Here is a 14,847-nt window from a genome sequence, read left to right as displayed (position 1 = left end):
TGCTACTCTTATCTGTACTGTTGCTAGATATTTCAGATACGGTATTCTATTCTATTTTGTAAGTACAGAATAATAATTGGGTAAATTACAAGACCCAGACTACATGTTCTAATCTCTAGGAAAAATGCTTAGAATTTAAAGCTGCTAGGACACTGCTCTGTTTCACATTCAGTGTTGCCACTTTTACTTGTGTGAATTAATACTTGCTCTCGAAATAGTCTAGCTCTATTCATATTCAGAAAGACTTCCCCTGAAATGAAGTGATATATTTAGGCCGTTAAGTTGCAGGTAGCAGAATAAAACTGTAAGTATATAGTCAAAGAAGCCTTATGAATGAGTTTTCTAAATCTACATGACAGTTATGACCCAAGATTGGGGCTGAGGTTCAGTGACTGAGCATGTAGTGACCTGTATTAAATAGAGACTTCAGTTTCCAGTGCAGTTATTCCTTCCGTAAAAGAATTTACAGTACTACTTGAAAATGGAATAAATGCTTTTCTTTCAAAGGAATCAATTATTGCCCTTTTGTAAACTTGTGCTGCAACTGTAACATAATTGCAAACTTGTTGAAAATAGTTTTTCTTCTCTGATTCGACTGAATGGTGAATATCCTTTGTTGCCATCACACAAGGCACATGTGTATCATTATAACCAATTCAGAACATGTGGATGGAAATAAGGAGACTGATTCACCATTTCATTATTCAAATTCTATGACAAAGAAAATTCATTCAGAACAGGAATGACACTCTGGAGAATGAGACCAAATATAGGTTGAAAGCAGCAAAAATAAAAGTTGTGAAAAGTATAAGTGAAAAAATAGGGACTTAAAATATCATTGTGAAAATGCAGAAAGGTGGGGTAAGTAATATTTTCACCTGCTGTTTCACTATCTGTATTTCCATTTTTGTATCTAACCTTTAGAAAGATTTCAGCCTACTAAAGTATTTGCTCTTGGTTAAATTTAGTGTTCAAAAAAGGACTTCCAAATATATTTGCCTAAGCAAATAGCCAGCTTTGGTCAGACAGCAGGCATGATCCCATCTGAGTGACAAAGTTTTGCTTTATAAAGTGGATATGAATTTTTAAGCCAAATCTTTCTCATGTGTATGCCTATTAAAGGTTAGCACATGCATGAGTAATACCATGACCAACCAGGTGACTGAACAAAGATACATTTACGTACATACTCTTGTTGTACCACTATTTCGCATAAGAATGTGTTCAATACCAAAATACTTTTATACTTTTTGAAATTTCATTGAAGCTAAATCATTCCTGTTACAGAGATGCTTTCACATTTGGATTTAATATATGATGAAAACCCACTCTCCGTTATCTTGCAAATTACACATATACAAGTGCTCATAAATTAAATGAGTGAAATTTGATGAACAGCATATAAACAGATAGAACATTGTCTCCTGTATCTAAATTTTGTTCTAATATAAAGCAGTCTCTGAATATTATATCACCTGATTTAACTTACAGTGATTGATATTAGTTTAGTTTTATCGACTTTTGTAGAAATACCCTTAGTTTAACCCAACATGAGATAAAACATCAGCCTGATAGTTCTGAGGATGAATGGAAAATCAGTTAAGCTAATTGCTGTCAGTATTGTGTCTATGAAAACAGAAACAGTTTGTGCCAATTCAAAAACAACTTGCTAACTGAACTTCAGTATATATATGAACACGTATCTGCAAACGCCTGTTCTATTAATAGGCATGTGTATGGCATACACATTTAAAAACTACACTTAAATCTTAACCTAAAGATCATTTTCAACCCTGCCAATATGCCTTAAATTTACAGGGGTATCAAAACAGTGCTTAATTTCATTTTTATTTTTTTCAATAAAAGGAATGAGTTGGTGACAGTTTTTTTGTCTGACCTTGAGCTTCTCCCAGAAGACACACAGGTTTTGTGTCGTATATCTACCAGTGCAGCTCTGCGCAGGCTCCTCAAAAACTTTAGGTTATCTAAATTGACATTAGGATGCATAGCTTTAGATACCTGAATGACACCCAGAATACCACATCAGTCTCCATAAATTCCTTAAATTCATTTTTCAGTATAACACTGTATTCAGAAAAGCAATTCTACATAAAGTTAAGCCCAAGTAAAAGTATTGTCCTGATCAAGGATGTTTTCCTGAGCATGAGTCTCTTAGAATGAATTAAAGCAATTCTGCCTCACATGGATTTGGTAGCCAACAGAAGTAGAGACTACTTATCATATTTTATACGGCTCTGGGGCTGAAAAGTCCTTGACAGCTATACTTGGATAGACAGTATATATTATGGCAACCCCTCTCCCAGCTTCTCTTTGGGAAGTACTACCAGAGAAGAAATATTTGGCACAAAGGACACACATTTCCTTAGCATCCTGGCCACAACCCCAGTCAAGAAGCTCTACTTTTCAGGCAGTATAAGGAGGAATGCTCCATAATCACCAGCTGACAGCAGCACAGGAATTCTTTTCCTGCCAAGTGACAAGTGTTTTGTTACTTACGAGCTGCTACCATAAAGGGACCAAATCAGACAAGGCTATGGGATAAAACTCTCTGAATTGAGGATGGAATCAGTATTTCTGTATTCTAGTTCTAGTTCTGCTGCATACTGTGAGTGATTTTCAGCAAGTCAGTTAACCCTTTTTAATTTGTTATCTATAATTTGAATTCCTATTATTTGTAGAGTAGATAATAACAAACCCTAAATCAATTGTTGTTGCTTACAACAGTGTATTTCTTTCATTCGGGGGTTACGAACTTATCTCTTAGGCTCTTTCATTCAGAACACAAAATTTCTAACAACATCTCAGCTGAAAGAATGGACATTCGCCTTTAAAAAATGTATTCATTGTTCTCAATAATTAATAAGGCAAATTAGGTTTTGAAATATACAAATATAATGCTTTTCTTCAACTTCTAATAATCATTTGTGATCCACTCTGAGTAAAATTAAACAGTGCTTTGGAGGTTACACCGCAGCATTATACAAGCTAATGACTGCAAAACAGCTTTGTTACCTAAATGAGAGGATTGTTTGATAGATGTAAACAATAAAAAAAGAAAGTACATCACTTTCTATACCTCTCAGTTGTGAATTTGACCAGAATATTGCTTCTGTTCAAGCAAACTTTTAAAAATCCACAACTTTTACTTTTCTGTTTTGGATTTTTTTCCGATCTCTTCCTTACAAAAAAAATGTAGTAAGAATGAGAATGTGGTTATTCAATGTGTTCCTACACACTGCTCGTATTTTATATATCAAACTTACTACATTCCCTATCTTTTTAAACAGGCAGGTCAAAAGTTGCTCTTCATAGTGATTTTACAACTCTGTCAGTGAAGTTGTATATGTACAAGTAAGAAAATGATTCATTATGAGTACAGTTTTTAGGATAATTCGAATTTATGTCACTTATACATTTAGGAAACTGCCTAACTGGTGCTTTGATACAATCAGTTTTTGAGATTTTGACCTCTGTACATGACCTACAAGTTCCTCTATAAATATTTAATTGAGATCACTAAAATAAGAAATAAAGAAGTTTTAAATCCTTTATTTTCTTTTATTGCTGTAAGTCACATTTTAGACATCCCAACTAACGTTACTTATTCCAGCATGAGTGTGACATTTTGTCATCCACAACAGCAAGATAAGAGTGACCTCAGAAAGTCTCTGTTGCCTGAAGTACATGGAAGACAGGAAGTCCTAGTTTTTGCATATGTGTATGTTCTTCCCTCTCTCCTCAAAGATTTTTTCATTAATGTCAAAGCCCAAAGGGACCCCCTAACTTTAACTTATCTCCTGTTTTACTCAGATCTTAAATTCACATATTATTTTTACTTAGATTTAATGAAGGTTTAAAATTTTCAAACTATGCAACTTAGTATAAATAAGAAAAACCTTGAAAGGACATAGGTAAATTTTGGTTTTACTATTTACCTGGTGATGATACGCACTTCATAAGATAGGAAGTTAACAAGGCTAGACAGGATTGGGTATTGTGAAACCAACTGAAATAAAATATTTCAAAAATATTTTTAATAACAGTAATTTTATGCTCCTCTTATACTGCTATTGGGCCATGAAAAATACCCTATTAAAGAAACTTGAATTGCACAGTCCACATTAGCAAAACACTTTTCAATAAACTGCACGGTCACACGTACACCCAATACATTTACATACGTATGTATTACAATCCTGATTCAAAAACTGAAATAACTCAAATTCATATAAAAAAAATAAAAAACACTTTCTTTTTATTCTGGATAATAATTGTTGGTCTATATAAAACTTCTTTTGGTTTTAATTATTGATTAAAATAACTATTTAGTGTAATGCTAGCAAAGTCCAAAATCTGATAAAACTCAGACAACAAATCTTCTCTTATAGCAAAAAAGGAATCAGGTAGAAAAATACAGAAAAAGCATCTCCTGAACACTTAGTGAGATATAAACACCTTCTAAAAATGTAATAAATAAAATAAAAATTCAGAAGTACGGAACAGAAATTACATGGACTGAAAAAAAAGAAAACTTTTGCAGTTTTAACAGTTTGTAAATATCTGCTGGATGCAGACATGCTAAAATCACTTAGAAAGCCAGGCTGTTAAATACTGTACTGTATTACTCAAATGTCCACACCAATATTTCCTGTATATATAGTTAAATGAAATTAAAATGACATGTTCTGTTAAGATTAGTAACTAAATACTAAAATGTTCAGCGAATATAGTGAAAAGTTCACAATGCTTGTGAAGTATTTAGTTAACTCAGAAGCACAATGCCAACCATTTCTGAAGTCTGATGATTCTCCATTACATTTTAATGCAAAATCCAAATGGTGAGTTTTACATTTCAAAGTAGTCCAGTAGATCACTAACTACATAAACATTCTAAAACTTTCAAAAGAAAATTGTTAAAGGACAATGTGCCCGAAGCTCCAGGGCAGGTATTTCGCTGAAACACAGCTGGCTGGTCAAACTAGCAAATACTCCAGAAACTAGGAAACAAGGCAAAAAAGAAGATATGCACTGAGAAAAGCACTTACATGGTACATAGACTGACATAGCAATAGTCAAACTGCTAATCATTGTTATAACCCAGGTTCATATCTGTACGTACAATGCCAGAGAATTTTCTAAGTTGATAAATCAGATTCTATCCTTTTAAAGATGTTTCTCTTTACGCCTTGCCTATAATAGTACACTTCTTTACTTATTCAAAGCATGAATCCTCTTTTACTCAGATCCTGTCCCTTTTGGCTCTGTACATCTCCTGGGAGTGCAGAATGATTCAGTGGTAACTTAGTCATTTGCGCACTGTACAAGCTGATTTCACTGAAGAAGAAAAAAATAAAGACTGTACTTATCAGTGGAACACTTTGTGTTAAAGAAAGATAATTAAAGCATCAACAATGTACCCCCTTTGTGTTTAATTAGTTCCTCCTTCACTATAATTTGTTACTAAAGGTCAAATATGGGCCATTTTTAAAAACTAAATGTAAAATATGTATTATAATGTAAATTGAGAACAGAAAATTGAAATACACTTCTGGACACTTTGCAACAAACAGTTTTAAGGTTAAATGTCTGAAAGAAGTCCTCAATGTAAATGCTTATACATAATGACAATGTTCCCATGTTTTGTGTCTATAGTGGATTGGTGCTSCCATAACGTTGTTATGTTTATTATGCTCCAGGACATTTGCTAAGCAGAAAGCTGTGAAGAACTTTGCTCTTGAGAGTTGCTTGTAATTATTAAAAATAGTCTTTGATATAGGTCTATGTGTGTACATGTGTGTACATAAGCAAGAAAAGAGATGATGCTTTCCTGAATTGTTAAACTGATTGCCCTCTTAATGCATGAATATGGAGTCCTGTTAAGGCCACTGTTACGTGTATGTATTTATGAGGAAATGGACCTATTTAGTTTATAGATACAGTGTCACTGTATATGTGATAACCAACCAGTCAATATGCTTCTGCAGTGCAACATCCTGGTTAACGTTTGAAAGGTTTATAAACCAATTAACTGACTACCCTACAAAGCAGTTTCAAAAAAATTGATTTCTATACCTTTCACTTTTACAAAAATGGGACTTTACAGGAAATGCAACTAGTTATATTTGTCAGCACACTTTGGTGTGATAAACATTTTTCTTCACTGAACAGTATATTTCCAATCAGAAAAGGCAGAGGGATAATTCATAAAGGATTATAGAACTGGCCAGGAAGCAGTACACCCCAAGAAAAGGGATAATGTTACTCAGAAATTCCTATACTGTTTCCTCTAATCCTACTAAGGCTGACATATTTCTAAAAATATACATATAAAAAACCCTGCAGTGTTTTAAATAGTCAATAATTATTGTTTGTAGAGCAGAGTAAATAAAAAAGAAACTAAGAAACAATGATGGGCAAAAAAATGCAAACAGGCTCTAATGGGCCTAGTCTTCAAACAGTTGCTGTTAATGTGCAAATCCCATATTCACAACGGAAAGTTTCAGTGAAAGAAACCTGCTCAAATACCATCATTTTGCACTATGAAACAAAGTGGAGAAAACAGCATATATTATAAAGTTACTTTTATAACTAATATGGGAAAACAAACAATTATTTACATTTTAAAATTATGATTTAAAATTATGATTTATAATTATGATTTATAATTATGATTATGAGGGTTAATTATGAATTAACCCTCCAAGCTGCAAAGTGATTCCTCTTACACACTGAGCTTTCTTATCTTTGGCTGTCTTTGCTGAAAGTTAATAGCATCCAGGCTCCTGACAGGCATTGCTCAGCATCTTGAGGGTTGGGATTTTAAATCTGTGATCCAGGAAAACACTTGCTTAAACTCATCCCCATTCAGCAAAAATACTTTGGCATATGTTTAACTTTTGGCAAGTGCTTAAGACCTATTGAATACTAAGGAATTTAAACATTTGCTTACCATTAAATAGACATGTATGTAAGAGCTTTACTGAACAGAATTGTTAAGTTGGGAGCCTRAAAGAGTATTTCAGAGAGTGGTATCATGCAAAAAGAGTAGCTTTCAAAATGAACTCGTGAAAGGTAAATTGAAAAAGTGAAGGTGAAATGTTAAGTCTATTGAATATGAAACTTAGTTTTAAACTTTCTATTTAAACACTTAATTCAGGAAGGAACAGAATTACAAATTGTTTTAAGTTTTCTCCATTTATGTTCTCCTATAAAGTACTGTATTGAACAAGATGCACTTGGGAACTCATGTGAGGTATTCAAGAAGGAAATGTCACATAATCAAAATGAAAACAACTTGTACTCACTTGGGTACACCAATCAGTTATGTAAGAAGAGACTTTATTTCCTAGCGGCTATATTGTGGATATACAAAAGTATCAATTACCAATTCTAATTACATTAATGGAAAATGAGTATTGCTCTTACCTATATTACCTAGAACACATACTTCCTGCTATGTCTACTTACTTGTTTTAAAACTTTATACACCTTCTAATGTCTCCTTAGAACAAAGGCAGGAATCCTTAGTCAAAGCAGGCATACAAGTTTCAGCTACTCTCTCTATAATGTGCAAGCTATTTTGCCATTTGTACTATTTCGCATGTACAGCTGAACTACAAACTATCTGCTATAACACCAAATCATAATAGTTTATTTATAACTGCTTCACATTTCTCTATAAACAACATGCTGAACAAGAGTTCCACCTGGTTTGTGCGTTAAAAACACTAATATTTTGGCCTGATAAACTGACAAATGCTCCACTGCCAATGTTTGAGACATGGCAAGTCTATGTACTATTTATGCAAATATGTCTTAATGCCTACAGTATTATGCAAAAGCATGAGCAAAATTATATAAATGTCACTCAGCAGCAAGTTGGCAAGTACCTATAGGAAAACTGTAACAGAAATTTGTGCCTGATAGTCTCTTATAAAGGCTTTTATTTAGCATTACCCTTACTATCTTCTGAAAACTCTCCTTAATTTTTGTGCATGCTTTACAGGTGCACAAGAACTTTCAACATACTTAAAAATAAAAAGACATGGCATTAGAATATCAGCTATAAAGTATTCAGCTAAATTAACCTTCATAACAAATGAGACATCAAGTACAGAAAAAAAACTGTCAGACACTGAGAATCTGGTTTCATACCAAGCTAAATAAATAATGGAGCAATTCAGAATGTATTTCTTTCAGTTTGATTGTTGCAAGTAAAAGTGTAGTAAAGCCATTTTCTTCTACTAAAAAGTCTTTTAATGTATTGTATATCAAAAATATGTCTTTACAGAATGTTAAATAATTCAAACCAAAATATATTTTTGCAGTATAATCTCAAAGAAGGTTTTTATCAAGCAAAATAGTCATCTGTGTGGTGTAATCCTTCACCATTCCTGCATTTACCTTTCAAGTCATTTTTTTCCACTGAAAATAAATTACACTTTTGACAGGTTTTAATTCATATGTTTAGATGAATTGCATCAGCAAGAAAGATTTAATATCTGGTTCACATAGGTTCCACTTCTACTTTGTTGTTAACGTTCACTAAAAAGTCATAATCTGTCTACTATGTGGTTAATAAACCTTACCAGATGTAAGCCTGGGAACTTTCTTAGTATTCATATTTTATATAGACTATATTTTCAAACTGAAATTGTAATGTTCTATCCAAGAGAGAACTAATGAAATGTATCACCCAGAAACTACTGTGTCAAATGTTCTATAAAACATCTGTATGACTTGTAAAACAACATACACAAAAATAGTGGCAGATAATACATCAATCACATATTTCTGGCAATCTGGAGGACTGAGCGACTCATACAATGCATTTCCTTTCACAGTATTTCAAGTATTTTTAAGCAGAATGCAAATACTGGTTACACACTGTAAAACTTCAAATGTAGTAGCCTAGCAGACGTCTCAAAGTATAAAAAATGCCATAGTGTACCATATTTGCATGTTAATAAGTTGAAAAGAAAGCATTTTTGTCAAACTAGTCAGAATTTCCCTGTTCCAGACTTGGCTCCCTATTTGCATGAATCAGCATTCATTTATCTCTAGATTCTTGTGTAATGTGCACTGTAGCTGAGAAAACTCTCAGAATATGAATCTTAAATGGAAAGATGTAATGGAAATCACCAAGTGTTTATCATTTATCTCATTTTACAAACACCCAAATATTATTCCATGGAAAATGATCTCTGTTCAGGCTACATATGTCTTATAAAATAACACTGACGCATTCATTGGGGCATGATTCTCCACTGTGATATTCCTGTTTTATTTGAGGGGTTGTAAAGAAGTCCCTCTCATAGCAGTTTTAGGCTGTCAGAGCTTCACTGAACCGATCTCAGTCAGCAGAGCCAAGATCAGAGCCAGTCACTTGTGGCACTCTTAAACGAAGAAACACCTCACTGAGAGGTTTCACTGAAGTCAGCAGGAACTGAGCTATACAGGAGCTGGGCAGGCAAATGAGAGCCCCTTAGTCTGAATTAATGAATTTCATGTGATATGCATGAAAAAAAAAACTATGAAAATATACGGGGTCTGATTCTAAGCTCACTTGCATTTACGTGTATTCAGAGCCACTGCTGAACCCAGTGAAATTCCAATGGTGTAAATTAGATCACAGACAGGCTTGTAGATTTTTAAAGGATTTTGATCTTAATGAACGACCTGATAATTGGAGTCATTAGCGTTTCAGCGGCTGCACATTCACTCACAGCCTTCCGAGGCGTGTGTACCTCGGGCAGCACCCCTTTCCCCACAACGCCCGGCCGCCTGGACGGCAGCTTCCCCGCACTGAGAGCTCGCCCCCTGCACCCGGGGGCAGCTCAGCCTCCGCCCGCGCCGCGCGGCGGGCGACGGCCCCGCTGCAAGGGGCTCGGCACAAGCGGTCCCTAACAGGCACGGCCCGGGAGCTGGGCCCAGGGAGGTCTCCTTCCTTCTCACTGCTGCCCTCAGCCTCTTCTCGCCTAAAATGGGCCCTAATGGAGGGTGAGAGCTGACACAGGGTAGCCCCCGCCGCCGGCCCGGCCTGCGCGCTGACAAGGGCACGCCAGGCCCCCCGCGCCGCGCGCCGCCTGCGTTACCGACCTGCCCCGCGCGGCTGTTGGCGGCAGCCGTTGCCCGCGGCCCGCCCCTCCCCCGCGGCCGGCGGCCGTTGAGCGCCCGTGTGGGGGCGAGGCGGCCCCGGGGCGCCCCGGGAGGCGTGGCTGTGCTGACCGCCTGGCCGGTGTGAAAAGCCGGCACAATAATGCTGTTAAATATTAAAAAAAAAAAAAAAAAAAAACCCTAGCGAAACACGATCCCTGACTGTCCTTCCTGCGTGCTGTGTTTTGGTCTGGGCACCTGACTGCCTGCGGGGGTGGGCTAAGAGGCTGTAGCGGGTCGCTGCTCCTGACGGTCGTGTGTGGTTGTGCCGGGGTGGGCGGCGGGGGAAGGCTGTGAGGGGGGAAATGCCCGCTCTCCCCCGGTGTGGTGTGTGTGTGTGTGCGCGCGTGTGTGTGTGTGCGCGCAGCTAGCTGTGCGGGGGCGTGCGGGGATTACAGCGGGGACACGCGGCTCTCTTACCTGCTTGCTGTATTTGCTGCTGGCCTGACAGCTGTACTCGGAGCAGTGGTCCGAGCCGATGGAGATGTTGTCGCCGGCGCCCACGAAGGTGTTGGCCGGGGGCAGCTCCTGCACGGCCTGGTGCTTTTTCCCAGCGGTGGGGGACTGCGGGTGCAGCTGGACGGTGGGCAGCGGCGAGCTGGACTTGTAGTGCCGCGCCAGGTCAGGGCTGCCTGGGCYGCCGTTGACCGAGCGGTAGCGCCCCATGCTGGGGCTGTCTGAGAGCTTCTCGTTGACGCTGTCATAGCGCTGCCCGTTGGGCTTGGAGGCCTCCACGGTCACGATGCTGCTGTAGAGGGGCTGCTTGCCCTTCTTGCCCTTCTTGTCCTTCTTGGGCTTCTTGGCCTTGTCGTGCGGCTGCGGGGTGAAGAAGTCCTCATGGTCCTTCTTGCCAGCCTCGTAGCCGTGCTTGCCCTTGGAGCGGCAGTAGCGGGCCATGACCACCACCAGGATGAGGAGGATGACGGTCATGATGCCGGCCACCACGCCGATGACAATGCTGAGCCGCTGCTTGCTTAGCTCATAGCTGGGATCCCCAGCGATGTCCTGGGCCAGGGGCGTGTGGAGGCTGCGGGCCACCTGGCTCTCCACCATGCTGGCGTTGGAGAGGCTCTCATTGACAAAGACGTGGAGCAGGGCGGTGGTGGACTGTGGCGGCTGCCCACTGTCATTCACCTGCACCACCAGGCGGTGCAGGCCATAGTGCTTGGGGGCCAGCTTGCCCACCAGCGACACCACACCACTGGCCGGGTCGATCTCAAAGAGCTTGAAGGGGTTGCCCCCGATGATGCTGTAGTTGAGGTCGGCGTTGAGGCCAGTGTCGGCGTCAGTGGCCACCACAGTGGCCACCACGGTGCGCAGGTTGCTGGAGGGCGGCAGCACGGTGTAGGAGCTGTTGCTGGGGAAGGTGACCATGGGCGCGTTGTCGTTCTCGTCCATCACGAAGAGGGACACAGTGGCAGTGGCAGACCGTGGTGGCTCGCCTCCATCTACTGCCTTTACCTTAAAAGTGTAGCTGGTCTGCTGCTCCCGATCAAAGGAGACGGTGGAATAAATGGTGCCAGTGTCATTCTCGATGGAGAAGATGCCGGCTGCCTGGTCGTGCTCACCTGGCTGGATGGAGAGGCTGAGCTCGGCATTGCGGCCTTTGTCAAAGTCCATCACGGTGACCATGCCCACAGGGCTATTGGGCTGCAGGTTCTCCTTCACATAGAAAGTGAACACATCCTGCATGAAGCGTGGCTCGTTGTCGTTACGGTCTGCCACCCGCACCACCACTGTGGTGGAGCCCTGCAGGGACGGCACCCCCTTGTCCCGGGCCGTCACCTGGAACTCATAGGTGTCGCGTTGCTCACGGTCCAGCACCGCCTGCACTGACACGTCACCCGAGTCCGGGTCAATGCTGAAGATGCCACCTGGCGCCTCCGAGGAGAGGGGTGAGGGCTCCAGGGAGTAGGTGATCTCAGCGTTCTTGCCGCTGTCCGCATCTGTGGCAACCACTGTGGCCACTCTTTCACCGGGCAAGTTGTTCTCTGGGAAGGAAACCTCCAGCACGGCCTGGCTGAACACGGGAGGGTTGTCATTAGTGTCCCCGACCCGCACCAGCAAGGAGTTGTTGCTAGACAGGCTGGGACTGCCCGAGTCTACGGCCACGATCACCACGTTGTAGTCGCGGACAGCCTCGTAGTCCAGAGGGGCTGAAGTGTGGAGGAAATACTTGCGCTTGTTCTGTGGCTCCCCTTCACCCTCGCTGGCCGGCTTGAGCTGGAAGGGCACGTCTCCCACCACGGTGCAGGTCACCACACCGTTCTCGCCCTGGTCCCGGTCTGACACCTGCACCAGTGCAATAGGAGTGTCCACCAGCACGTCCTCGGCCACGCTGGCCACGCCATCCCGCAGTGGGATGCGCCCRATTTTACGGATGTCAATGGTGGGCACGTTGTCGTTCTCATCACGGATGTTTAGCACTACTGTGGCCTTGTCTGTCTTGGGGGGCTGGCCCCGGTCCCGGGCCATGACGGTGAAGCGAAGCTGGTTCACCTCCTCACGGTCAATGCGGTGCAAGACACTGAGCCAGCCTGAGGTCTCGTCCAGGCGCAGCAGGCGCCTCACGGACTCAGTGGCCGCCCCGAAAACGTACTCGATCTGCCCGTTTACCCCCACGTCCAGGTCGGCGGCTCGCAGCTGCAGGATGGGGGTCCCGGGGCTGCTGTTCTCTGCCAGGTCCGCCTCATAGACGCTCTTCTCGAAGCGGGGGCTGTTGTCGTTCACGTCGGTGATCAGCACCCTCAGGATAGCCTGAGAGGAGCGCGCCGGGTCGCCGCCGTCCCGTACGCGGAGGCTCAGCTCGTAGGAGTCACGCTGCTCCCGGTCCAGCGCCCCCTTGACGATCAGCTGCGGCTGCTTCTCCCCGTCGAGGGTATCGGCCACCTGCAGCTCGAACACGCTGCTGCGGGCCGCCCCGTCCGCCTCCTGCCGCCGCTTGCTGCCGCCAGGGTAGGGGGCGCTCTCGGCGGCCGCGGAAGCCGCCCCCCCGCCGCCGCCGCCGCCGCCGCCGCGCCGGCCCCCGTCCCCGCCGGGCTCCTGCAGCAGCTCGTAGCGCTCGATGCCGTTGCGGCCGAAGTCCCTGTCGGTGGCGGTGGGAAGCAGGTAGAGGGTCCCCACGGGCCGGTTCTCCTCCACGGTGAGCGTGAGGACAGGGGAAGGGAAGGTGGGGGTGTTATCGTTGATGTCCAGGATGATGACCCGGCCCTCGAAGAGGTCCACCCAGCTCTGCGAGGGGCCGATGACCGACACCTCGAAATCCAGGAAGCACTCGTTCTCGTCGAAGATCATCTGGCACTGCGGCAGCTTCTCGCGGTCGATGCGCCGCTCCGTGGTGCTCAGCTCCCCGGTCATGTTATCGATCTTGAGGTAATCGGAGCCCGACTCCAGGCTGAATGTGACCTCTCCGGACCCCGTCACGATACCCAGGTCGGAAGCCACGTTGCCGATGCGGATGTCGGCGGGTCCCTCCTCGGCCAGCCGGTACCTCAGGAGCTGCTTGGCCGCCGCCAGGCTGACCCAGAGCGGCGGAGGCAGGAGGAGCAAGAAGCAGCAGCAGCAGCAATGCACAAAGCCAAGGAGAGTCCGCATCTTCCTCATCTTCTTCGCACCGAAAACCCCCCTCCTCTCACTCCCGCCCGCCCCCCAATAAACTCCCCTGATAAGCCAACAGAAGGGCTGAGCGTCCGGGTGATCAATTATAAAATCCTTCTGTTCCTGGAAACTTATTGTCTCATGGCTGGTGCAATTGGTGGTCAAAACCCTGCTGTTGGCTCCTCTGCTGTTCTCCCTGCCTTCCAGTTGCGATATATTTACAGTTCACGGGACAGTGTATTTTGCTTTTTAAAGATTCATCTCGGCAGATAGGATGGGATTTTCCTCCTCCTCCCCCTTCTCCTCCTCCTTCTCTCTGATTTTACTGTAATCACTTTGCAAGGTTTGCAATAAAAGCAGGAGCAGCACTGTGCGATTTGAAGCCCCCCAGGTTGTCTTCTTCGACACTGGAGTTAACTACAATTCACACACTCTCTCTCTCTTTTCTCTCTCTCTCTCTCTCTCGCGCGCTCTCTCTCAGCCTTTACGACCAAGGCATTAGCTTTATTCTTCCCCCTCTCTGCAAACACGGGAAAAAAAATGTGATTCGCTTTATTCAAAGGGCTCTTGTCCGGGAAAACTCCAAATCCTCTTAGCAATGGGCAGTTCTTAAAAAAAATAAAATAAAATAAAAAAGGTAAAGAAAAAATAAAAAAATCCCAATAATGTCGGTAGCTGTACAACTGATAGGAGAAGAACCCCGTGTATTACAGAGCAGTCCATAGAATATCCCCTTTGGTTGGCAGAAAAGCACCCAAATCCATCTTCAGAGATCGCCTAAAATGTTCAGCTCTTTCTCCGGAGAGGATTTTTTTAACAACTCTGCGCAAGGTCATTAGTCACAAAGCAACGATACAGAAACTGCAGAAGCCGTTTGCCCACAATTTGCAAGGCTGTAAATATGAACATACACACACAACAGTCCCAAGTTTGTTTTTGCATCCGCAGTTTGTGTGTGTGCCTTACCTGCATTTGCACTGCATGTGTTATAGCAATCTGGATCTGCAGCACTGAGAGCGATTCACAAATGAGATTGCAGTCTCTCTCTCTCTCTCTCTCGCTCTCTCGCTCTCT

General features: G+C 42.9%; 1 protein-coding gene across 1 annotated transcript in view; it reads right to left on the bottom strand.

The window, feature by feature from the left end:
• Positions 1-13,779, bottom strand: part of PCDH7 (protocadherin 7) — a 138,310-nt gene extending 124,531 nt beyond the window's left edge. The window contains exon 1 of the mRNA XM_026088924.1: positions 10,597-13,779. Within this exon, the coding sequence (XP_025944709.1) occupies positions 10,597-13,779 (3,183 nt within the window). The remainder of the gene's footprint in view (positions 1-10,596) is intronic.
• Between the last annotated feature and the right edge of the window lie 1,068 nt (positions 13,780-14,847).

This window comes from Apteryx rowi, unplaced genomic scaffold, assembly GCF_003343035.1.
Source record: "Apteryx rowi isolate R43461 unplaced genomic scaffold, aptRow1 scaffold_799, whole genome shotgun sequence".
Lineage (NCBI taxonomy): Eukaryota > Metazoa > Chordata > Aves > Apterygiformes > Apterygidae > Apteryx > Apteryx rowi.
This window is presented reverse-complemented; position numbering and strand designations above follow the sequence as displayed.